Source organism: Protomyctophum bolini (assembly GCF_963924005.1).
Source record: "Protomyctophum bolini genome assembly, chromosome: 10".
Classification (NCBI taxonomy): Eukaryota; Metazoa; Chordata; class Actinopteri; order Myctophiformes; family Myctophidae; genus Protomyctophum; species Protomyctophum bolini.
Window position 1 is genome coordinate 42,097,584 of NC_137871.1, and position 27,287 is coordinate 42,124,870.

At 40.7% G+C, this 27,287-nt stretch overlaps 1 protein-coding gene and 1 long non-coding RNA gene across 2 annotated transcripts; both read right to left on the reverse strand.

Annotated features, from left to right (window-relative positions):
- Window positions 1-220: 220 nt before the first annotated feature.
- LOC308322308 (uncharacterized protein) lies at window positions 221-16,621 on the reverse strand (the record flags this gene model as incomplete). Its single annotated transcript, XM_080773510.1, has 4 exons — window positions 16,493-16,621; window positions 11,747-11,891; window positions 8,160-8,485; window positions 221-247 (listed from the first exon to the last, which is right to left on the reverse strand). The coding sequence occupies exons 2-4, from the start codon at window positions 11,853-11,855 to the stop codon at window positions 221-223; spliced, it is 462 nt and encodes a 153-aa protein (XP_080629636.1). The 5' UTR covers window positions 11,856-11,891; window positions 16,493-16,621.
- Window positions 16,622-20,861: 4,240 nt separating this feature from the next.
- LOC308322347 lies at window positions 20,862-26,964 on the reverse strand. The gene is made up of 3 exons (XR_013964696.1): window positions 26,841-26,964; window positions 23,737-23,881; window positions 20,862-21,093 (listed from the first exon to the last, which is right to left on the reverse strand). It is a non-coding gene; the product is annotated as an uncharacterized lncRNA (long non-coding RNA).
- Between the last annotated feature and the right edge of the window lie 323 nt (window positions 26,965-27,287).

Consider the following 27,287-nt stretch of genomic DNA (forward strand, 5'->3'; position numbering starts at 1 on the left):
TGAATAAGGACTTTAATAACTGGAGACCTACTGGAGAATAGTCCCAAAAAATATTTATTTTATTTTATAAAAAATATATAAAAATATCAAATATACAGTATATTTTTGAATGTAGGCTAGTGGTATTATCAAGCACAACTCAGGTAAGAAATACTAATAGTGAAGGAAAAAGTGGTAGACTTCCACGTAGAACAGTGTGTGACCGAGAGAGTGCCAGTCTTCAGTGCAGCCAGGATAAAGTTGCATCCTGTGGACGCAGAGGTTGTTGGTGTATTAAATAGATAAAGTTGCATCCTGTGGACGCCGAGGTTGTTGGTGTATTGATTATTATTACTGTGTATGCGGGGTACAGTAGTGCATCCTGTGGACGCAGAGGTTGTTGGTGTATTGCGTCCCATAACTATAAACAGGCAATTTTAATCTCTGATTATTAATAACAATAATATTTGCATAAGCCAGGCAACCTAAGACCTATAAGCCCAACTCCATATGAACCAGGATCTTGGGAAGATAAAATAAATTGATATGTCTGGGTAAAAATCTTGCTTAATTTAAGATCACAAAATGCATCCGTTCCCTAAGCTATACGGATGAGCAGAGAGATGGACACACTCCGAGCCCCCCACCAAGCTATACGGATGAGCAGAGAGATGGACACACTCCGAGCCCCCCACCAAGCTATACGGATGAGCAGAGAGATGGACACACTCCGAGCCCCCCACCAAGCTATACGGATGAGCAGAGAGATGGACACACTCCGAGCCCCCCACCAAGCTATACGGATGAGCAGAGAGATGGACACACTCCGAGCCCCCCACCAAGCTATACGGATGAGCAGAGAGATGGACACACCCCGAGCCCCCCACCAAGCTATACGGATGAGCAGAGAGATGGACACACCCCGAGCCCCCCACCAAGCTATACGGATGAGCAGAGAGATGGACACACCCCGAGCCCCCCCCCCCCCCCCCCACCACACGTATAAAATGCCCTTTCTAAAACGGTTAGTCACAATTCTTGATTCTGATTGGCTGGTTACCGTCACGTAACCGTTGTAAATTCCACCGATAATCCACACCTTCAATCACTTTGTATCATCCTGCAGCCTTGCAGCTGTACTGGGGAAGGGGAGCACTTGATTGCCTTACAGTACACACGCTGGCCGTGCAGGCGTGTGCGCGCCGCCCACACTCATAAGACTGTTAACCCATTCTGACCTGAGATCAGATTCATGCGAGGTTTCCACTGGACACACACTGGTCTGATGAACCCATTCTGACCTGAGATCAGATTCTAAAAAATGTCAGTCGTTCTTCGATTTTTCAAAAATAGCAGACCTACAAGCTCGTAGCGCGCCACTCGGTGGCGCGCTATGAGCTTGTAGATCTGCTATTTTTAAATAGCTAAAGCATAACATGATGCTAACCCCAAAAGGGGTTCCCGTTCAGAATGGGTTAATGTGTGGCTCCAGGCAGCCCCGTAGGGACATCAAGCACTATTCTCCCGTCACATCAGCTGTTTCGACCGAAAATCAACCGACAATTCCCAGTAGGTTACTTATTACGCCGCCGATCTTATCTAGCCGATCGGCTCGTCTGGAGCCTACTGGCTGCGATTGGCGTTGAATCGTTGATGACACGTTAACCGATCTTATCGGTCTAGTCAGGTCTACTGGACGGGAGCCTATACTGAAAATGACAAAATGACATCCCCTCCCCTAAACCTAACCGCAAGCATGTCCTAATATTAACGCGTGTTCGCCAACCTTAATCCTACTAAAAAGGACAAGCCTCCTCCTGTCGCAGCTACTTTTGTGAATGTAATAGTTTGAGGTTAATGAGGTTAATATTGCTATATATATATATATACGCCTCCCAGCCATAGTAAAATACCTGGTAACCTGAGACCTCTCGTGGCTTATTGCTCTATTTTAAACAAAAATTTAAAAGAAATCACCGGAAGGAAAAATATTTTTTTAACCAATAGTATTTTTCTTCCAGTGAAAAAAGAAAGTCCTATTCTGGCCAAAAAGTGCATTTTACACATGTGGTGGTGGGGCTCAGAGTGCGTCCACAGTGGAAAGTAGGCTTTCTAATAACACAAGACGTCTTTGTATTGGTGAGTAGGTAAAACGTTCTTTATATTTTCGCTACAGTCGAGAGGCTGGTCTGCAATCTGCATTTATGTGAGCGCCGGAAGTCAACAGTGACATAATTCTAAATGAAATGGCATTCGAGCTATGGACCAGAGCTAGACTAGACCTAGCTGTGGTCCTTCCAACCAGATCGGCGCAGGCAGCCGCAGAACCCTGAAATGCCGTAATAGAAGAAATGACTGTCCGTTACATTGCTGTATTAAAATGGCACGAAGTGCAATTTAGAGAGAAGCTGCGGACCTGAGACGCTTCCCAGTTTCGATAATAGACTTTTACTAAGGTCTAGCAGGCTTTGTGTCGGTGAGTAGTTACGTAGTTTTGTTTATTTTCGGGGAATTGTAAACCCTCGCACGCAATGGGAAAAGCTCTAGTGAGCAGTGGATGGGAGTCCGGCAGGTGAGAGACTCGCTGTAAGCACAGGGCTATTAAAGTAAAGACACAACGTGAATCCGTTCATCATCTTACCTGCGGTGTTTCACTGGTTGAGCTGCTAACAAACAAACGTCCTCCGCCTGCTGCCTGTTGTTAAAGTGTCAACAGTCCGGGGAACACGCTGTAAGGTTGTGCACATGCGCACTATAGCGCTGCTGCTGGAGCGTGCACGTACCATAAACGGTCACTAGGTGGAGCCATGGTAGCCTACAGCGAAATACTATGCCGCATAGGAATAATTGTATTATAGCAAATATACATTACACCAGTTGTTTTCAACCAGTGGCCCTTGAGGGAGTTCCAGGTGGTCCCCAGCTAAATGGTGGAGAGTTGGTAACCAAATGGACCCTTATTAGATCTATATTTAACCCTTATATATCTTCAACTCTTGAGAGTGTACAATTAAACCAAATGGACCCATTTCATTTTACACTCTCAAAAGTTGAAAAACATCTGCATTACTTAATTTACAAGAAGTATAGACAATTAGAGAATGTAGAATAATTGTTATTTTGATCAACGTGTCACTCCCTTCACCTCTGGGAAACGGTACAGGAGCATCAGTGCCAGGACAGAAAGGATGCAGAGAAGCTTCTTTCCCCATCAGGCAATCAGGCTCCTGAACTCTGGCCTCCCTGGCAGATAGGACATGAACTGTGATCCATGTTCAGTTTTTTTTAAATGGTTTTAAATGGTTTTTATTCTATTAATACTTAGTATTGTCTTGCACTGATAATTTATTATTGTATGAGCCTGTGCTGTCTTTTAACTAGGAGAAACATAATTTCGTTTTTTTCTGCTGCTATAGTTGGAAATTATGGCAAAATAAAGCAATCTTGAATCTTAAGTGTAAGTGTTGCTCGGGCCTGATAGGTGATGCCTTAATAACTTGTAGATGTTGTGTTTTATTTTTTATTACTTAGCATATATGTGTAAATCAACATGCGTATATGAAATTGGACCCCTACACATATGTTGCGCATATATGTGCATATATGGATATATATAGTGTGCATATATGTTGAACATATATGTGGCAATATAGGTTCATATATTTTCTTTCCGTGTGGTCAGTACACCAGTTACTAGTTATCTAGCTGGAAAGGAAATTAGCATCTCCACAAAGCTTGTCAACATACTGAAGCACAATGTACTCTAAAAAGATGGCTGTGTTGAAACCATTGTTAAGTTTTCACTGTCAGTGGACCGACACCATGCCGATAACATGGCCTAAATCAGCACTGTGTTGAGTCTCAACATGCAGGGCCCAGGAAATGATTCCCCGTTCATTTTCCTCATAGACGTTTCAAAAAGTATTTATTTAAAAACCTTTTAAGCCTCGTACAAAGCCAACTCGAGTTGTGACAAATCATGACAACAAACACAATTTTTCGATCCCGAACATAATTAGAAAGACGAAAACGGCAGTTTACAACACTTTTTGTTGTTGTTGTTTTTCTACAATACAGATTGGTATTATTTAAGTGGAGAAAGTTAAGTTTCCGAACTTTTGTTGCTGAGTTTATATAGCCAAAAGCAGAAAATCCTCAGAGCAGGTAAAAAGGTAAACAGGGACAGTGTTCCATTCATCGTTATAAGACAGGATCCTACCGAAAACAGAGAACCATGAACTCAAATCAACGTATCTACAAGCTCACAGATATCAGCTAAACATGAATAACTATAACCACTCAAATAGATTCTATTTTAGACTAAACATAATTTGGATTTTCATTCATTTCAAAAGATAGACATAGCCTACTTTGCCCCTGGCCTGAACATTGTGAAACACCCCTACTCCTCAACAGTACTTAATTGGCTGCAGCTGTGTTGCGTGCGTGCAATGTCCTTAATCAGAGCGTGTGTGTGTGTATAGGGCACGGGCTGCCCTGTGACAAGTTCATTGAACATATATGTCAAGTCAAACACTCAGTCCAGTAATTTTGTAGACAGAATGTATAAACAGCAACAGAGTACAGTCACACTCCAAAAGAGATAGCACAAAACAATCCTTGCGGTCTTGTTTGCAGTTCTTTCTTCTGTATACTTCCTGCAGTATAGAAGTATACATATTTCTGGATGAATTGACAATGGATGACCCTGATGTAAACAAGTCTTTAGACTTGTATTCTTAGGACTGTACCCATTCTGCAATCTGATAACATTTTGTAGCGATTTATTTTTTAATTATTTACTATAGTTCTAATAAACCCCTAGAAATTTCATCTGGCCACAAAACATCACGAGATCTACTGAATGTGTCAAACTGACATTGAGCCTATGACACACAGTGTGGCTTCCCCCCAGTAGGCCTCCTTCACATTCAGTAGATCTTTTGATTTATTTGTGGCCAGATGTAATTTCCTGGGGTTTATTAGGGCTATAGTAAATATTCTAAATAATAAAAAAATAAATCTCCATAATATTTTGTAAAATAATACATATTTAGCCCAATGCTCGAATGCCCCCGCCCCCCTGTACAAAACAGCTAAAATCCCTAAAACGAAAGAAAGCAGCAAATGGAAAAAAAATAACACTAATCTTTTACTTTCTCTAATAACAAACTAAAACATGAACCTTGGTTGAAAAAAACTAAAGTTGTCCTTTAAATAATGTACAACCCAGATTCGGCACAAACAAGGGACTAAATTATTTTCGTTCCTATGCCACCAAAATGTGGAACGCCCTACCAACAGTCATTAAGACATGCAAATCCCTTGACTCCTTCAAAACCGCTCTCAAAGGGCACCTATGGACGGCTGCATTTCGAAACTGGTCCCCGCAAAATCTGAATTTGTGCTTGAAATGTACTGTAATTCTGCAAACTGTTAATACATATTTCAAACAATCATCATCAATCATAAGACAATTAGCAAAAAGGGAAAACTGTTATTATATTATTATCGATAAGTGAATACATTATCTGTTCATGTTAAAGCTTTTAACATTGAAATAGCATGTGGTTCAACTTGCCCCTCGACTTGGATCAACTTACCCCTTACATGGGGCAAATTGAGCTTACTCATCATTTCAATTGATAGAAGACATCCTGAAATATGGGTAGATCATTAGATTTTACTGCCATCTCACTTTGATCATGAATCTTGTCCATCCATAATTGAACTTTACAAACATTGTGACGAGAGCTTTTCTCCAGTGTGGAGACACTGGTGTGTCTTCAGATCACCTGACAGTCTGAAACTCTTGTCACAATGTTTACACTGGAAAGGCTTTTCACCTGTGTGGACAAGCAGGTGTCTATTCAGATTACTTGGATCCGTGAAACTCTTGTCACAATGTTTACACTGGAAAGATTTTTCTCCTGTGTGGATACGCTGGTGGGACTTCAGGTGAGCCGACACTCTAAAACGCTTGTCACAATGTTTACAGTGGAAAGGTTTTTCTCCAGTGTGGATAAGCTGGTGGGACTTCAGGTGACCCGACACTCTAAAACTCTTGTCACAATGTTTACAGTGGAAAGGTTTTTCTCCAGTGTGGATAAGCTGGTGAGTCTTCAGAACACCTGACTGACTGAACCTCATGTCACAATGTTTACAATGAAAAGGTTTTTCTCCAGTGTGGACACGCTGGTGTATTTTCAGTGTATCTGACCGACTGAACCTCATGTCACAATGTTTACAATTAAAAGGTTTTTCTCCTTGTGGACACGCTGGTGTATTTTCAGTTTATCTGTTCGACTGAACGTCACGTCACAATGTTTACAATTGAAAGTTTTTTCTCCAGTGTGGATAACTTGGTGTGTCTTCAGATTACTTGAATGCCTGAAACTCTTGTCACAATGTTTACACTGGAAAGGTTTTTCTCCAGTGTGGATACGCTGGTGTATCTTCAGAGTAATTGACAGACTGAAACTCTTGTCACAATGTTTACACTTAAAAGGTTTTTCTCCTGTGTGGATACGCTGGTGGGACTTCAGAGTATTTGACTGACTGAAACTCTTGTCACAATGTTGACACTGGAACGTTTTTTCTCCAGTGTGGATACACTGGTGTGTCTTCAGATAATTTGATAGTATAAAACTCTTGTCACAATGTTTACACTGAAAAGGCTTTTCTCCAGTGTGGATAAGCTGGTGTGTCTTCAGAGTATTTGACTGACTGAAACTCTTGTCACAATGTTTACAGTGGAAAGGTTTTGCTCCAGTGTGGACATTCTGGTGTGTCTTCAGATTACTTGAAACCGTGAAACTCTTGTCACAATGTTTACACTGGAAAGGTTTTTCTCCTGTGTGGATACGCTGGTGGGTCTTCAGGTGAGCTGACACTCTAAAACTCTTGTCACAATGTTTACAGTGGAAAGGTTTTTCTCCAGTGTGGAGACGCTGGTGTGTCTTCAGATTACTTGAATGAGTGAAACTCTTGTCACAATGTTTACACTGGAAAGGTTTTTCTCCAGTGTGGATAAGCTGGTGTGTCTTCAGTGTATCTGACCGAGTGAACCTCATGCCACAATGTTTACAATTAAAAGGTTTTTCTCCAGTGTGGATAAACTGGTGTGTCTTCAGATTACTTGAAACAGTGAAACTCATGTCACACTGTTTACACTGGAAAGGTTTTTCTACAGTGTGGACATGCTGGTGTGTCTTCAGATCACCTGACTGTCTGAAACTCTTGTCACAATGTTTACACTGAAAAGGTTTTGCTCCAGTGTGGAGATAATCGTGTCTCTTCAGGTTACCTTTCTGACTGAAACTCATGTCACAGTGTTTACACTGAAAAGGTTTAGCTCCAGTGTGGACATTCTGGTGTCTCTTCAGATGACTTAACAAATTGAAACTATTGTCACAATGTTTACAGTGGAAAGGTTTTTCTCCAGTGTGGATAAGCTGGTGTGTCTTCAGAGTACTTGAATGCGTGAAACTCTTGTCACAATGTTTACACTGAAAAGGTTTTTCTCCAGTGTGGATAAGCTGGTGTTTCTTCAGGTCACCGGACTGAGAGAATCTCTTGTCACAATGTTTACACTGGAAAGGTTTTTCTCCTGTGTGGACACGCTGGTGTATTTTCAGTTTATCTGACCGACTAAACCTCATGTCACAATGTTTACAATGGAAAGGTTTTTCTCCAGTGTGGCAACGCTGGTGACTCCTAAAGTTAGTTGAATGGGTGAAACTCTTGTCACAATGTTTACACTGAAAAGGTTTTGCTCCAGTGTGCACACCTCCACTTGTCTCACCCCAATCATCACTGTCGTCAGTTACTTCAGTGTCAGATTCCAGTTCAACTTCAGAGCAGTGTGAAGAGATGTCTTCATCAACCTCACTTTTCACTGCTAATAATTTAAACATTGACCCAACAGGTTCCTCTGGTCTTTGAAGAAGATCCTCCTGCTCATCTTTAATCTGTGGAGGCTCTGATTCCTCCTGGACCAGACTGAGGCTACTCTCCTGCTGTTCTTCTTTAATCTGTAGAGGTTCTAGTTTCACCTGGACCAGACTGAGGCTCCTCTCCTGCTGTTCTACTTTAATCTGTGGAGGTTCCAGTTTCACCAGGACCAGACTGAGGCTCCTCTCCTGCTGTTCTTCTTTAATCTGTGGAGGTTCTAGTTTCACCTGGACCAGACTGAGGCTCCTCTCTTGCTGTTCTTCTTTAATCTGTGGAGGTTCTAGTTTCACCGGGACCAGACTGAGGCTACTCTCCTGCTGTTCTTCTTTAATCTGTGGAGGTTCTAGTTTCACCTGGACCAGACTGAGGCTCCTCTCCTGCTGTTCTTCTTTAATCTGTGGAGGTTCTAGTTTCACCTGGACCAGACTGAGGCTCCTCTCCTGCTGTTCTTCTTTAATCTGTGGAGGTTCTAGTTTCACCTGGACCAGACTGAGGCTCCTCTCCTGTTGATCAGGGGAAACCTCCTCCTTACACACAGGGAGGTCTGTGAAATCTAGGAGAGGGAAGGTAACATCAGCAGAGAGCAAATCATCGTGTTTTCTGATTGGATAAGATTGATTATCCTACTTACTTATTTGTTTTGTAATAATGTCTAGTGTTTTAATTAATTATATTCTATCTATTGATGATGGGCATTTTCCCAAATTTTACATCACAGCTTATGCCCCAAGGAGGCACTTAGTCTAATAAATGTAAATGTGGCCAACGGACGCATTACCTGGTCGAGGTGACAGTCATTAAATAAATACATGAAATCAAAGACTGCTATTAAAGTCTATCGCCACAAGCTGGGTGGGCTCCTTTCCCCAATACACAGCCAGTCTAAAAGGAACCCATAGAGCCTTTCACTTTTCACAGGGGCCAGTTCCGAATTGCAGGCACCTGTAAGTGCTCTTTTAGAGCCGTTTTAAAGGAGAGTAAAGGCTTTTTGGTAAGGTTTGGATTTCCGGTGGTGAGGTGACCACCGCTTCACCGAAAACTACAACATGACGTCACTGAGCCGCGGTGAAGAGACAACCACCGCTCTCCCCAGCCCTCCTTCTCTTTTCCTCACCACCGATTACCGAGACTTGCTACGGGCAATGTGATTGGTCTAGGAGCTGTTATGTTGTTGTGCTGGCTATAGTATACTTTATAATAGTTGCATTGACAGCTCAGCTCGCACCACCACGGAGTATAGCCGGGCAGCGCTGTCCTCCTGGCCGTGACGAGACGCGAGTGTGTGAGGGGGACAGAGGAATTGGGAGTCAGGGATCGCAGTAGGGCTGCACGGTTAATCAAATTTTAAAGTGAAAATCGTTTTTCACTTTAACTAGGGTATATACGGTAAATATCTCTTGCACTCGCCTGCGGGCTACCGTAGTTACTTCCTCCTCCCTCTGCCACACAGAAAGAAAACCTGAAAGGCGCGTTAGCATGTCTGCCACAGGGAGCGATAGGAACGAGGATTGGTTCGGCTTCTCCGTTTCAGATGTGGACTGCTGCTGCACAACATGAAGCTTATCAATAGCCTGGTGCGGCCAGACTAGCTTATCAATACAGTGTCCCGACCTACTGTCCCTTATTATAGTAAAGTCAGTTAGTGTACACTGTTTATTTTGCATCGAGGAGCCATGTGTGTCTGTGTGTACATCACCTCGGCTAAAAACAAAAGGGAAGCCTGACTTATGCTTCGCCGTACGACGTGTTGCATGCTAAAAATAGCTGATCTGCAAGCTCACAATGTTTTGCGGAGGTGACACGTTGTGAGCTTGCAGCTAGTAGATAAGAGAGATGAGGTATCATTATTTTTCCCATGGCCCATATGACGAGACAGAATCAAAATGGAAAAGGATTACAGATTCGGGGGCATTTCACATTGCAAAAGGGTGCATTTTGCATTTTTAGCAAATTGGCTATTTTTTTTTTAAGGAATTAATTTGGATAATGTTAATGGACATATTTTAAATGTTTTCACTTGTTTAATACCAAAGGGTATTTATCTTTCTTTGTTTAAAAATGATCCCTGGCCAGACAAATATGCCTTAAAACACTATACTTGCCCTCTATAACAAAAAAATAGAATCACACCCGTGTGAAGTGAGGGGCGCCAATATATTAAAGTCTAACTCATGTTGATTAGGTGATGTAATGGTAAATTATGTAAATGTAAAACAAATGGTGCCAACACAAACATTAACGAGGGACAATATGATGTAAATGTTCCCTTCATTGGCAATGGGCGTTTTTAAAACAAACATTGAACAAACAACTAACATTAAACCTGTATATAGGCCCCTCAAAAACTCAATATTTGTATTTAAATAGAGAATCTTTCACTCAATAGGAACTGCTCCGGTCGCAAGTTGATGATGTCATGTCCATGTGTGGTTCAGCCCCGTTAATGTATGGAATGCACGTGCTAATAAAAAAGTATCTAAATATTGCTCTGATGCTCATATTATTATATATTATTATATTATTATTCCTTAGGAAGTATTAAGTTGTTGGATGAAGCGGTTGAAGATGGATGGATGGATGGAGTATTAAGTTGTTTTTATTAGAATATGCATTCCATAGGGCTGGACCACACATGGACCAACCTGTGATGGGTGCAGTCCCAATTGAGTGAAAGATTCTCTATTTATGAAAAAAATAAAATATGGATGGTGTTTTTATTTTTTAATATTATTCATAGAGGGCAAGTATAATGTTTCAAGGCATATTTGTCTTATTAGCCAGGGATCCTTTTAAGGTTTATTTAAAAAGAAATCACATTTGTTTGCATTTAAAAAAAATAAAACACATTTTAAGACAATGTATTTCTTTTACTGAAATCGAAATTGAGGTTTCCGAGAAAAAATAATCAAGGTTTATTTTAGGCAAAATCGTGCAGCCCTAGATCTCAGTATAGCCAGCACAACGAGAGTAGCTCCCCACAGCAAAAAGTGGAACACACACACACACACCTGCCCGGCTTTGATCCGTGGCACTGGTTTTGCGAGCAGTGTTGCCATGTCTGCATATTATAAGCGACCATGGGCTTGTTTTTCTGTAAAGTTGCTTATATATTTGGGCGCTTTGGGTATTTAGAAAAGCGCCATATACATTTTAGCTATTATTATTATATATTGGTAGTTGTGGGTACTGTTTTTTGGGGCCTTGTTTCTAAAGTGTAGTTGCTTATTTGGGCTTGTTTCCTAATATTTAAACCAGTGATTCTCACACATTTCCATGTATTTGTCCAAGCAAAGACCCTAAATCAGAGTTTCCCAACCACTGGTACTAGTACCACTGGTGGTACTTGAGCCCCCCCTGGTGGTACACAGAGGAGTCGCCCAAAAATAAAGGAGGAAGGAAAGACAAAAGGTGTAATGAAAAAATGCTGTACTGTTGTAGTTATGTCAAGCTGTTTTTCTGTTACCTTTGTGTCTGTGCGTTTTTGTTATGTTTTTGTTTTTTTCTGGGATTCATTGATTTTTGTTAATTTATTCATTATTTGGTGGAAAGATTAAAAAAAAAAAAAAAAAAAAAAGGTATTACTACAGGTAGTTCTTCTGACCATGCACTTGGTTGAAATAAGCTATCCAGCCGTGCTGAAATGAGCATGATGGCACTGTGGCACACCTAGCCGTTAACAGAAGATTTGAGACGTTGCCAGGCCCCATTAGCTCAGTGGCAAAGATTTCAGGACTTTTGCAGAAGAACCGGGTTTGAAACAGGACAGTTACAGAGGAGCACATATTTAACTAGCTGTAAATAAAACGGTACCTACATATCCTGTACAACTTTACTACGGGTTGCAGCGTTGCATCAAACAGTCCATGTCCCTGGTCCATCTCCCGCTGTTCCTCTGACCGTGCTACATTTCTTTTGGAGGCCATCTCTCCTGACGGCGTGAGATCTCCTCCTGTGGTGCTCTGTGGAAATCACCAACAGAAAATAATGTTTAGTTATCATTCAGCAACCTGAATGATCACAGCATCACCATCGGACAGAGAAGCTTTGCATACCATGCGCACATGCACACGCAGCCACGCGCACACAGGGCTTAAAACAAGTTGTTCCACATGTTTTTCCAACGTCTGTTTTTCCATACATTAATGACACTAATGATTTTTGGGGGCTGGTATTGGTTAAATCATGTTTCCTTTATATTAAGTTCTGACCACCATATGATTGCAATTTGCACACACGATGGGTCATTGGTTTGTGTGCATCCTCGCTTGTTATTGAAACACCCGGTAATAATAATAATAATAAACTTTATTTGTATAGCACCTTTCATACATAAATGTAGCGCAAAGTGCTTCACAGGGCAAAAATAGAATACAATAAAAATAAGTAGTTAAAATGATAAAACAATGGCAAAGAACAAAATTGAATATAAGAACATAAAATAAATAAAAACAAATAAAAACAAATAAAATAATAATAAAAACACCACATGCAGCAAATCAGTCAGGGCAGGGTGGGAACGTGCAAATTAAAACTCAATTAAAAGCAATGTTGTAGAAGTGGGTCTTGAGCTGAGCTTTAAAAATGTCTACAGAGGCTGCCTGACGAAGGTACAGTGGGAGTTTGTTCCATGCCGACGGCCCATAGAAGCAAAAAGCTGCTTCCCCGTATTTTTTAGTTGCCATTTTTTTCGGCAGCGCGAGCAGGCCAGCAGTGGAAGACCTTAGGGGGCGGTTTGGGACATATTTAGGCAGGCAGTCATTTAGGTAGGAAGGTGCGAGGCCATTGAGAGCTTTATAGACAAGTAAAAGAATTTTAAAATCAATCCTAAAAACAACCGGAAGCCAGTGCAGTGATGCCAAAACTGGAGTAATATGTTCTCTCATCTTAGTTCTAGTTAAAACTCTGGCTGCTGCATTTTGGACGAGTTGTAATCTGTCAGTTGTTTTCTTAGGCAATCCTGAATAAAGTGCATTGCAGTAGTCAAGCCGAGAGAAAACGAAGGCGTGGATTAGCGTTTTTGCATCGTCCAAGGACAAATAGGCTCTGATTCGTGCAATATTTCTAAGGTGAAAAAAGGCAATCTTGGTAACATGATTAATGTGAGAATTAAAATTCAATTCAGAATCAATAATAACCCCCAGGTTCTTTACTGTACTGTTACTTTCTACAGTCAGGTTACCAAGTCTGCTTATTATTGATTGTTTCTGCTCACTAGAACCGATGATGAGAACTTCTGTCTTATCCTCATTTAGCTTGAGAAAGTTCTCACTCATCCAACATTTGATGCTAGACAAACAGGTCAACAGCGGGTCTAGAGCACAGGGATCATCTGGAGCCACAGAAAGATAAAGTTGGGTATCATCAGCATAGAAATGAAAATTGACTCCGTGATTGGTAATGAGTTCGCCCAATGGCAGTATGTACAAGGAAAAAAGCAAGGGGCCAAGAATCGAGCCCTGTGGAATACCAGAGCTGATGTCGTGGTTGTCTGAGTCAAACTCGGCTAGATTGACAAAGTAACTTCTGTTTGATAGGTAGGAGGAAAACCAGGACAGGGCCGTACCAGACAGGCCTATCCAGTGCTCCAGACGCTGTATTAAAATTGAATGATCAATCGTGTCAAATGCAGCCGTTAGATCTAGAAGTAAGAGAACAGATACATGTTTCTTGTCGGCAGACACCCTAAGATCGTTCATTACTTTTACAAGTGCTGTTTCTGTGCTATGGCCTTTCCTAAAGCCAGATTGGAATTTGTTGTGCACATTATTATTCTGTAGAAATACATCCAATTGATGAAAGATGCATTTTTCCAAAACCTTGCCCAGAAAGGGTAGATTTGAAATGGGTCGATAGTTACCCAAAACGGAGGGATCAAGATTGTGTTTCTTGAGTAGGGGCCTAACTACAGCAGTCTTCAGTGAGTCTGGGAAGACACCTGATTGTAGAGAGCTGTTTACAATTTTTAGTATATCTCCAATCACACTGTCCAAGACCTCTTTGAGAAAGGTGGTAGCACTTAGTGTGTTGCAGAGCGCCTGTTCTTTCAAATCCATATTAAAGATTATCGCTCGACTGCCTTGAAAACGAGGGAGGTTATTTTTTTTTGTCTGTATGTATGCACCAAAAAAAGAAAGAAAATAAATCGGTCAAAGTCAGGTAACAACAGTGACATGGAACATGTGAAAAACAAATGTGAAGAGAAAATGTATTTATTTTACAAGGAAGTGTACATGTGATTGATTCCATAAAGTTAAAAAAGAAAAGCAAACAGGGGAGGTTTTCCACTGCATGGTTTAACTCCCGTGTGGTAGCAACCGGTCGTTGCTAGTGGAACTTAAAGAAGGCTTGGACGCTACTGCCATTGACAGCACAGCACAATCAAGAAAGGATGAGATCAAACACCACCCGAAGTGTTTGCAAACAAATAAATGCTCTCAAATTTAAGTCTAATTTAATGCAAGAGAACCGAACGTAAGCACTTTTATTGTCAATTATGGCTGCCTTCCCTGTCAATAATTCCATCCTACCTGTTGCATGTTGTTGTAATCAACTTAGAACTCAGTGACTTCCATTATTCCTGTTTTCATCTTTTGGACGTTGCCATATGGAGAAACTTCCATAACTTCAGTGGTAAATTAAATCTGTGCTACTTTAAGTCAGAATAGCAGGGCGAAATTAAATCGAGCACACGCACGAAATTGCCGCCGGTTTCGTGAAACCACCAAAGAAGGTTCCAACAATCTAGAACGGAACCATTTCTAGAACCAATTTTTATTTAGGGGAAAAGGGGCTTCAGGGGTTTCAGATGGATGGATGTGGATGGATGGATGGATGGATGGATGGATGGATTCGTAACGTTCTTTTTTTGTGAGGTAGTAGTTAGTGATCTCCACTGTCTTTTCCGACGTCATAGCAAAGAGCTTAGCAGGACTGTTATTGTATAAAACATCTCATAGAGCTTAGCAGGACTGTTATTGTATAAAACATCTCATAGAGCTTAGCAGGACTGTTATTGTATAAAACATCTCATAGAATTTACTCCATTACATTTTCATAAAATATATTCCAAGATGGGATTTTAACATTAGATTTTTTAGGTGATCTTATATTGGTTTTAACATTTAGAACTTCCTTTTAAACTACTTAATCCTCGTTTATGTTTTATATAAATGAATCTGCAATACAAAAATACTAAGATAATACTAAGTAATAATACTAAATAATAATAATACTAAATAATGCCATACATCGCTCTGCAAACAACTGCCTCAATTAAAATGGCTGCTTAGGGACAATTTGATATTTAAAGAATGTGTCCACAGGAGCAAAAGCGAAAACATCCACCATAAATAGCAGATCTACAAGCTCACAATGTGTCAAGTTGAGACTTGTTGTAGTTGTGTGCTTGTAGATCGGCTATGTTAGGTTTGGGTGTAGTCCATATATTAGGTTTGGTGGTCCAAGTATAAAGGGTTTAAGTGGTTAAACTGAAGTGACATAGATAAATTCCAAATATTAAAGTATTCTGGGTGAAATCCACGTAACTCGAGAACCGTAAGCCCCACCGACTTCAAATTTGAAACACGCGTTCCAGAACCGCCCCCAAAAGGCCGGGCTCTGGACCGGGCTCTGCCCAGCGTCAATATATGGAGCTGGCCTGTTCTAACTTCTGACCTCAACTACACTCCATATTCGGGCATGCTTGACACAGAACTCCATATATAGGAATAAAGGGACACAGAGAGAGACGCATACAGAAATCTGACATCATTCTGACGTCGGGCATAAAAGGGACACAGACATAGCCTAATATCTGGGTGGGGCATTCATTTCCAACTTGCATCATTCCAAGTAGGCCAGTGCCCAACAGGCCCTGCTGTAGAGGCCCCACGGGAACCTCTCTAGTTCAATAAAATAACCAATGACCAGCATCTAATCTGGTCAACAACAACCAAATGGACAAAAGTTGTTTAACAACCATACACATTCAAGTCGTATTTTCCTATGCCCAGCTTTCTGGGTTTGTGTGAACACAGCCATAGCTGTGTTGGTTTAGAAAGTTACAAATAGGCTATTGCAGGTAATCCTTTTCTTTCTTTCAATGTTGAGGGTAAAATGCTCTTAGACTGGATGTGATGCTGCATAGAGCCCACTGTTGTTATTGATGTGCCGTTATGTTATGTTTTGCTGTGTCTATTGTACATGTAGGCCTACAACTCTCAGCAGAGTGGAAGGGGAGAGAAATGTATTCCATTGGATTTATAATGTAATTCTTGTACACCCTCAATATAAATATATAAGAGTGTTAATCCAAAGTTAAGTGAACTTGGAAACGCAACCTCAGTGCTTAGTTTATTCTACCACCATTTGCTGTTGCAACTGTTATTATTATTATTATTACATTGATCTGCATTACAAAATAAACGGTCAAGTTAAAGTCTGACACAACTGATACAAAACGACATTCCACAGAATTAGCGTGTCGACTACCGTCACGTGACAGTGTGTATTTCAACAGATTTTACGTTAGTTTTAGGCTACTATAAAATAGTATACTTACTTTAGCAGAGAAACAGCAGCGAGGGACTTAGCTTAGCAGAGAGCTAGCACGACTGTTGTTGTGACTGTGAGCAGTGTTGTCACGTCAGATTGTGTGAAAGTTTGAGTGAAGCCCTGGCTGCTCAAAGCTCTATCTGGGTTGTCCTCTTTAGGTTGAAAAGGACAGGCTGTCCCTCAAAACGACCAACTGGTTCAAATTCAACTTTAGCTAGTAATGGACGGACCTCCGGCGGCGATCACACATAGGGTTGTGCATAAATGGCACTAGCGCTGCTGCTGGAGCGTGCACGTACCATAAACGGCCAATAGGGGGAGCCATGATACAGCGTAATACGGCATAGGAGTTGTATTGTATTGATAGCAAATACATTACACCAGTGGTCCTTGAGGGGATTAGTAGGTGGTGCCCATGCAGCTAACTGATGGAGAGTTGGTAACCAGATGGAATATATTTAACTGAATAATAAAAGGGAGCAAATGAGACCCTGGCAACTATACCGCCCTATTAGCTCCATCTCAAAAGTGATGGAAATTTGTCTATGAACAGGTTGAAACAGTGGCCAGGCAGGAATTCGTTATTAGCTGGGCCTGGGACCACCTGGGTGGGCACACTGCAATTGTGATGTTTGCTAATATGTGATGTTTTGTACTTTTTCTCCTTATTACTGTGGGAGAGTGCAATCTTCAGAGCAACTCAAAGCAAGGGTTGAACCACTATGGCACTTTCTTTTGGAGACGCTACCCACACGTTCAGCTGTATTGCTGATTCCACGACCGCCCAACCCTTACAATCTATACCTCGTTGTAAATGTGATTAATCACCAATTAAAATTATATAAAATACAATACAGATTGGTGGAGAAAATTAAGTCTCCAAACTTTTGTTGCCGAGTTTATATAGCCAAGAGCTGCAAAATCCTCATAGAGCAGGTAAAAAGGTAAACAGGGACAGTGTTCCATTCATCGTTATAGGACAGGATCCTACCGCAAACAGAGAACCATGAACTCAAATCAACATATCTACAAGCTCACAGATATCAGCTAAACATGAATAACTATCCACTCAAATAGATGTTCTATTTTAGACTAAACATAATTTGGATTTTCATTCATTTCAAAAGCCTACTTTTCCCCTGGCCTGAACATTGTGAAACACCCCTACTCCTCAACAGTACTTGGCTGCAGCTGTGTTGCGTGCGTGCAATGTCCTTAATCAGAGCGCGCGCGCGCGCGTGTGTGTGTGTGTATAGGGCACGGGCTGCCCTGTGACAAGTTAATTGAACATATATGTCAAGTCAAACACTCAGTCCAGTAGTTTAGTAGACAGAATGTATAAACAGCAACAGAGTACAGTCACACTCCAGTATACAGTATACAGATTTCTTGATGAATTGACAATGGATGACCCTGATGTAAACAAGTCTGTAGACTTGTATTCTTAGGACTGTACCCATTCTGCAATCTGATATGTGTGGCGGGTTAAAACTAACCCGGGGCAGGTTAAAACTAACCCATGGCTTCCTGTGAGGTTAGGCTTGGGTTATGGGTAGGGTGTTGGACTCCTGACTGTAGGACTGTTAGTATGTCAGACCAAAGTTAAGTTTTGTATTCAGCATAGAAGAGGGGTATAGACAGGGAAAAAGCAGTAGGCTATATACAGTATGTTATGCTTCTTTTTCTGTTTTTGTACATACAATTACATAGACAGAGAACAAACAGGAAACAGGACAGTTTTGCTACTATATGAACAGTTTATTGGATTGGGTTGATGCAGCTAGTTACAAAACTGAAACAAAACAACACAACCTCCCACTTGGCAACTTTGACACCTTCTCCTTTCACCATAGGTATTTTATTTTAAAATAAAATAAATAATAGCAATAGCCAATAAGGATTTCATGAACATGAGAAAAAAGAAAGACATGAGAAGGAAACAGAGCGAATAATAGCCAGGAGTGAATGGTGAGATAAGGACTCCATGGTGTTGTAGGAGAGAATGGTGAGATAAGGACTCCATGGTGTTGTAGGAGAGAATGGCAAAAAGAGATAAGGGGTCCTGATGTTTGGATAGGAAGAAAGTAGGATTTACTAATCTGACAATTTACTATTCTGTGCCTATTTGGTCGCAACTCAAACAGGGCTGAGTCAGCTGAAGTGAAAAAATGCTGGCGTGAATTAGATCCTAATTCTTCAAAAAATGCTAGAGCTGTAAGGGTTCAGTTAAACCACTTAAACTGTACTGTTTTATAGCCTACTGCAGCTTTTAAAAGTAGCTGATCTACAAGCTCACAGAGCACCACATTGCCATGCATTGTGAGCTTGTAGATCTGATGCTTGTTTTACATTTATTGGAGAGAAAAAAACATTTCGACACATCATGTAAAATGACTGTTATACAAAGCAAAATGTACCTAGGTCTAAAATGTAATATCATACACGTTGATGATTTGCCAATGGATAGAACCATGTGAATCAATTAGAAAATAAATTGTCTGAAGTAGCTTATTCTAGTCATTGCTTTCTAAAATGGTGGCTATGGGTAAGATGAGCCAATGTCCGGGGGTAAATTGAGTCAATGGGAATCACTATTCATATATTTATTTATTAAGTCTTTGCTACTCAAATTATACTGAATGACCTTTAATTTGCATGTACATAATCATTTAAGAGAAGTTTGAAATATTGAAGCCTATTAACAATATTGCAAATATAAGGTTCTGAATTTAATTGTCTTAATATTGTTTAAATAATAAATAAACAAATAAGACAATCAGCAAAAGGGAAAACTGTTATTATAATATTATCGATAAGTGAATACATTATCTGTTCATGTTTAAGCTTTTAACATTAAAATATCATGTGGTTCAACTTGCCCCTCGACTTGGATCAACTTACCCCTTACATGGGGCAAATTGAGCTTACTCATCATTTCAATTCATAGAAGACATCCTGAAATATGGGTAGATCATTCGATTTTACTGCCATCTCACTTTGATCATGAATCTTGTCCATCCATAATTGGACTTGACAAACATTGTGACGAGAGCTTTTCTCCAGAGTGGAGACACTGGTGTCTCTTCAGATCACCTGACAATCTGAAACTCTTGTTACAATGTTTACAATGGAAAGGTGTTTCTCCAGTGTGGACACGCTGGTGTCTTTTCAGGTTATTTGACTGACTGAACCTCATGTCACAATGTTTGCAATTAAAAGGTTTTTCTCCAGTGTGGAGACGCTGGTGTGTCTTCAGAGTACTTGCAAGCGTGAAACTCTTGTCACAATGTTTACACTCAAAAGGTTTTTCTCCAGTGTGGACAAGCAGGTGTCTATTAAGATCTCTTGAATGCGTGAAACTCTTGTCACAATGTTTACACTGAAAAGGTTTTTCTCCGGTGTGGACACTCTGGTGTGTCTTCAGATCACCTGACTGAGTGAAACTCTTGTCACAATTTTTACACTGGAAAGGTTTTGCTCCAGTGTGGACACGCTGGTGTGTCTTCAGATCACCTGACTGTCTGAAACTCTTGTCACAATGTTTACAAGGGAAAGGTTTTTCTCCAGTGTGGACAAGCAGGTGTCTATTCAGATTACTTGACTGAATGAAACTCTTGTCACAATGTTTACACTGGAAAGGTTTTTCTCCAGTGTGGACAAACTGGTGTGTCTTCAGATCACCTGACTGTCTGAAACTCTTGTCACAATGTTTACACTGAAAAGGTTTTTCTCCAGTGTGGAGACGCTGGTGTTTCCTCAGAGTACTTGGATCAGTGAAACTATTGTCACAATGTTTACACTGAAAAGGTTTTGCTCCAGTGTGGACATTCTGGTGTATCTTCAGATCACTTGACAGTCTGAAACTCTTGTCACAATGTTTACAATTAAAAGGTTTTTCTCCAGTGTGGACACGCTGGTGTATTTTCAGTTTATCTGACCGACTGAACCTCATGTCACAATGTTTACAATTAAAAGGTTTTTCTCCAGTGTGGACACGCTGGTGTATTTTCAGTTTATCTGACCGACTGAACGTCTTGTCACAGTGTTTACACTGAAAAGGTTTTGCTCCAGTGTGCACACCTCCACTTGTCTCATCCCAATCATCACTGTCGTCAGTTACTTCAGTGTCAGATTCCAGTTCAACTTCAGAGCAGTGTGAAGAGATATCTTCATCAACCTCACTTTTCACTGCTAATAATTTAAACATTGACCCAACAGGTTCCTCTAGTCTTTGAAGTAGATCCTCCTGTTCATCATTAATCTGTGGAGGCTCTGATTCCTCCTGGACCAGACTGAGGCTCTTTTCTTGCTGTTCTTCTTTAATCTGTAGAGGTTCTAGTTTCACCTGGACCAGACTGAGGCTCTTCTCTTGCTGTTCTTCTTTAATCTGTGGAGGCTCTAGTTTCACCTGGACCAGACTGAGGGTCCTCTCCTGCTGTTCTTCTTTAATCTGTGGAGGTTCTAGTTTCACCTGGACCAGACTGAGGCTCCTCTCCTGCTGTTCTTCTTTAATCTGTGGAGGTTCTAGTTTCACCTGGACCAGACTGAGGCTCCTCTCCTGTTGATCAGGGGAAACCTCCTCCTTACACACAGGGAGGTCTGTGAAATCTAGGAGGAGAGGGAAGGCAACATCAGCAGAGAGCAAATCATTGTGTTTTCTGATTGGATAAGATTGATTTTCCTACTTACTTATTTGTTTTGTAATAATGTCTAATGTTTTAATTAATTCTATTCTATCTATTTATATCTATTGATGATGGGCGTTTTCCCAAATTTTACATCACAGCTTATGCCCCACATAAATTTAAATGTCAAATTTAAATCACCACCGATTACCGAGACTTGCTACGGGCAATGTGATTGGTCTAGGAGCTGTTATGTTGTTGTGCTGGCTATAGTATACTTTATAATAGTTGCATTGACAGCTCAGCTCGCACCACCACGGAGTATAGCCGGGCAGCGCTGTCCTCCTGGCCGTGACGAGACGTGAGTGAGACAGAGGAATTGGGAGTCGGGGATCGCAGTAGGGCTGCACGATTAATCAAATTTTAATGAAAATGTTTCACTTATTTATTTATGGTAAATCTCTCTTGCACTCGCCTGCGGGCTACCGTAGTTACTTCCTCCTCCCTCTGCCACAGAGAGAAAACCTGAAAGGAGCGTTAGCATGTCTGCCACAGTGAGCGATAGTACAGCGCCGTGTCTCACAGGCGCCGACTTTTTACGGGTACAGGTTTTAGTTCCGACATAGTGGAGTGGAGGGTCGGTCACTCGGTCCCTGTGGGAGATGGCAGCACGAGTGGCTTGTTCCAGAGCCTGGAGAATGGACACGGGCATAGCGGCGAGTAGGAAGAGTGTTGCGGACTGCTGCTGCACAACATGAGGCTTATCAATAGCCTGGTGCGGCCAGACTAGCTTATCAATACAGTGTCCCGACCTACTGTCCCTTATTATAGTAAAGTCAGTTAGTGTACACATATTTTGCATCGAGGAGCCATGTGTGTCTGTGTGTACATCACCTAAAAACAAAAGGGAAGCCTGACTTATGCTTCGCCGTACGACGTGTTGCATGCTAAAAATAGCTGATCTGCAAGCTCACAATGTTTTGCGGAGGTGACACGTTTTGAGCTTGCAGCTAGTAGATAAGAGAGATGAGGTATCATTATTCTTCCCATGGCCCATATGACAAGACAGAATCAAAATGGAAAAGGATTACAGATTCGGGGGCATTTCACATTGCAAAAGGGTGCATTTTGCATTTTTAGCAAATTGGCAAATTTTTCCAAAATGTTTTTCTTTAAGGAATTAATTTGGATAATGTTAATGGACATATTGTAAATGTTTTCACTTGTTTAATACCAAAGGGTATTTTTCTTTCTTTGTTTAAAGATGATCCCTGGCCAGACAAATATGCCTTAAAACACTATACTTGCCCTCTATAACAAAAAAATAGAATCACACCCGTGTGAAGTGAGGGCCAATATATTAAAGTCTAACTCATGTTGATTAGGTGATGTAATGGTAAATTATGTAAATGTAAAACAAATGGTGCCAACACAAACATTAACGAGGGACAATATGATGTAAATGTTCCCTTCATTGGCAATGGCGTTTTTTAAAACAAACAAATTTGTATTTAAATAGAGAATCTTTCACTCAATAGGAACTGCTCCGGTCGCACATTGATGATGTCATGTCCATGTGTGGTTCAGCCCCGGAAATGTATGGAATGCACGTGCTAATAAAAAAGTATCTAAATATTGATCTGATGCTCAAATTATCCTTAGGAAGAATTAAGTTGTTGGATGAAGCGGTTGAAGATGGATGGATGGATGGAGTATTAAGTTGTTTTTATTAGAATATGCATTCCAAAGGGCTGGACCACACATGGACCAACATGTGATGGGTGCAGTCCCAATTGAGTGAAAGATTCTCTATTTATGAAAGAAATAAAATATGGATGGTGTTTTTATTTTTTAATATTATTCATAGAGGGCAAGTATAATGTTTCAAGGCATATTTGTCTTATTAGCCAGGGATCCTTTTAAGGTTTATTTAAAAAGAAATCACATTTGTTTGCATTTAAAAAAAAAAAAAACATATTTAGAGACAATGTATTTATTTTACTGAAATCGAGGTTTCAGAGAAAAAAATCAAGAATTGTTTTAGGCAAAATCGTGCAGCCCTAGATCTCAGTATAGCCAGCACAACGAGAGTAGCTCCCCACAGCAAAAAGTGGAACACACACACACACACACCTGCCCGGCTTTGATCCGTGGCACTGGTTTTGCGAGCACTGTTGCCATGTCTGCGACCATGGGCTTGTTTTTCTGTAAAGTTGCTTATATATTGGTAGTTGTGGGTTCTGTTTTTTGGGGGCATGTTTCTAAAGTGTAGTTGCTTATTCGGGCTTGTTTCCTAATATTTAAACCAGTGATTCTCACACATTTCCATGTATTTGTCCAAGCAAGGACCCTACATCAGAGTTTCCCAACCACTGGTACTAGTACCACTGGTAGTACTTGAGGAAAAAAAGACAAAAGGTGGAATGAAAAAATGCTGTACTGTTGTAGATATAAAAACATCCGTCTCTTACGGCACACCTAGCCGTTAACAGAAGATTTGAGACGTTGCCAGGCCCCATTAGCTCAGTGGCAAAGATTTCAGGACTTTTGCAGAAGAACCGGGTTTGAAACAGGACAGTTACAGAGGAGCACATATTTAACTAGCTGTAAATAAAACGGTACTTACATATCCTGTACAACTTTACTACGGGTTGCAGCGTTGCATCAAACAGTCCATGTCCCTGGTCCATCTCCCGCTGTTCCTCTGACCGTGCTACATTTCTTTTGGAGGCCATCTCTCCTGATGGCGTGAGATCTCCTCCTGTGGTGCTCTGTGGAAATCACCAACAGAAAATAATGTTTAGTTATCATTCAGCAACCTGAATGATCACAGCATCACCATCAGACAGAGAAGCTTTGCATACCATGCGCACATGCACACGCAGCCACGCGCACACAGGGCTTAAAACAAGTTGTTCCACATGTTTTTCCAACGTCTGTTTTTCCATACATTAATGACACTAATGATTTTTGGGGGCTGGTATTGGTTAAATCATGTATCCTTTATATTAAGTTCTGAACACCATATGATTGCAATTTGCACACACGTTGGGTCATTGGTTTGTGTGCATCCTTGCTTGTTATTGAAACACCCGGTAGCACTTAGTGTGTTGCAGAGCGCCTGTTCTTTCAAATCCATATTAAAGATTATCGCTCGACTGCCTTGAAAACGAGGGAGGTTCTTTTTTTTTGTCTGTATGTATGCAACAAAAAAAGAAAGAAAATAAATCGGTCAAAGTCAGGTAACAACAGTGACATGGAACATGTGAAAAACAAATGTGAAGAGAAAATGTATTTATTTTACAAGGAAGTGTACATGTGATTGATTCCATAAAGTTAAAAAAGAAAAGCAAACAGGGGAGGTTTTCCACTGCATGGTTTAACTCCCGTGTGGTAGCAACCGGTCGTTGCTAGTGGAACTAGCTACTAGTGGACGCTACTGCCATTGACAGCAAACAAATAAATCCTCTCAAATTTAAGTCTAATTTAATGCAAGAGAACCGAACGTAAGCACTTTTATTGTCAATTATGGCTGCCTTCCCTGTCAATAATTCCATCCTACCTGTTGCATGTTGTTGTAATCAACTTAGAACTCCAGTGACTTCCATTATTCCTGTGATTTCATCTTTTGGACGTTGCCATATGGAGAAACTTCCATAACTTCAGTGGTAAATTAAATCTGTGCTACTTTAAGTCAGAATAGCAGGGCGAAATTAAATCGAGCACACGCACGAAATTGCCGCCGGTTTCGTGAAACCACCAAAGAAGGTTCCAACAATCTAGAACGGAACCATTTCTAGAACCAAATTTAATTTAGGGGAAAAGGGGTTTCAGGGTTTTCAGATGGATGGATGGATGGATGGATGGATGGATGGATGGATGGATGGATGGATGGATGGATGGATTCGTAACGTTCTTTTTTTGTGAGGTAGTAGTTAGTGATCTCCACTGTCTTTTCAGACGTCATAGCAAAGAGCTTAGCAGGACTGTTATTGTATAAAACATCTCATAGAGCTTAGCAGGACTGTTATTGTATAAAACATCTCATAGAGCTTAGCAGGACTGTTATTGTATAAAACGTCTCATAGAGCTTAGCAGGACTGTTATTGTATAAAACATCTCATAGAGCTTAGCAGGACTGTTATTGTATAAAACATCTCATAGAGCTTAGCAGGACTGTTATTGTATAAAACATCTCATAGAATTTACTCCATTACATTTTCATAAAATATATTCCAAGATGGGATTTTAACATTAGATTTTTTAGGTGATCTTATATTGGTTTTAACATTTAGAACTTCCTTTTAATCTACTTAATCCTCATTTATGTTTTATATAAATGAATCTGCAATACAAAAATACTAAGATAATACTAAGTAATAATACTAAATAATAATAATACTAAATAATGCCATACATCGCTCTGCAAACAACTGCCTCAATTAAAATGGCTGCTTAGGGACAATTTGATATTTAAAGAATGTGTCCACAGGAGCAAAAGCGAAAACATCCACCATAAATAGCAGATCTACAAGCTCACAATGTGTCAAGTTGAGACTTGTTGTAGTTGTGTGCTTGTAGATCGGCTATGTTAGGTTTGGGTGTAGTCCATATATTAGGTTTGGTGGTCCAAGTATAAAGGGTTTAAGTGGTTAAACTGAAGTGACATAGATAAATTCCAAATATTAAAGTATTCTGGGTGAAATCCACGTAACTCGAGAACCGTAAGCCCCACCGACTTCAAATTTGAAACACGCGTTCCAGAACCGCCCCCAAAAGGCCTCTGTCCGGGCTCTGGACCGGGCCCTGCCCAGCGTCAATATATGGAGCTGGCCTGTTCTAACTTCTGACCTCAACTACACTCCATATTCGGGCATGCTTGACACAGAACTCCATATATAGGAATAAAGGGACACAGAGAGAGACGCATACAGAAATCTGACATCATTCTGACGTCGGGCATAAAAGGGACACAGACATAGCCTAATATCTGGGTGGGGCATTCATTTCCAACTTGCATCATTCCAAGTAGGCCAGTGCCCAACGGGCCCTGCTGTAGAGGCCCCACGGGAACCTCTCTAGTTCAATAAAATAACCAATGACCAGCATCTAATCTGGTCAACAACAACCAAATGGACAAAAGTTGTTTAACAACCATACACATTCAAGTCGTATTTTCCTATGCCCAGCTTTCTGGGTTTGTGTGAACACAGCCATAGCTGTGTTGGTTTAGAAAGTTACAAATAGGCTATTGCAGGTAATCCTTTTCTTTCTTTCAATGTTGAGGGTAAAATGCTCTTAGACTGGATGTGATGCTGCATAGAGCCCACTGTTATTGATGTGCCGTTATGTTATGTTTTGCTGTGTCTATTGTACATGTAGGCCTACAACTCTCAGCAGAGTGGAAGGGGAGAGAAATGTATTCCATTGGATTTATAATGTAATTCTTGTACACCCTCAATATAAATATATAAGAGTGTTAATCCAAAGTTAACTGAACTGGAAACGCAACCTCAGTGCTTAGTTTATTCTACCACCATTTGCTGTTGCAACTGTTATTATTATTATTACATTGATCTGCATTACAAAATAAACGGTCAAATTAAAGTCTGACACAACTGATACAAAACGACATTCCACAGAATTAGCGTGTCGACTACCGTCACGTGACAGTGTGTATTTCAACAGATTTTACGTTAGTTTTAGGCTACTATAAAATAGTATACTTACTTTAGCAGAGAAACAGCAGCGAGGGACTTAGCTTAGCAGAGAGCTAGCACGACTGTTGTTGTGACTGTGAGCAGTGTTGTCAGATTGTGTGAAAGTTTGAGTGAAGCCCTGGCTTCTCAAAGCTCTATCTGGGTTGTCCTCTTTAGGTTGAAAAGGACAGACTGTCCCTCAAAACGACCAACTGGTTCAAATTCAACTTTAGCTAGTAATGGACGGACCTCCGGCGGTGATCACACATAGGGTTGTGCATAATGGCACTAGCGCTGCTGCTGGAGCGTGCACGTACCATAAACGGTCACTAGAGGGAGCCATGATACAGCGTAATACAATGCGGCATAGGAGTTGTATTATAGCAAATACATTACACCAGTGGTCCTTGAGGGGATTAGTAGGTGGTGACAATGCAGCTAACTGATGAAGAGTTGGTAACCAGATGGAATATATTTA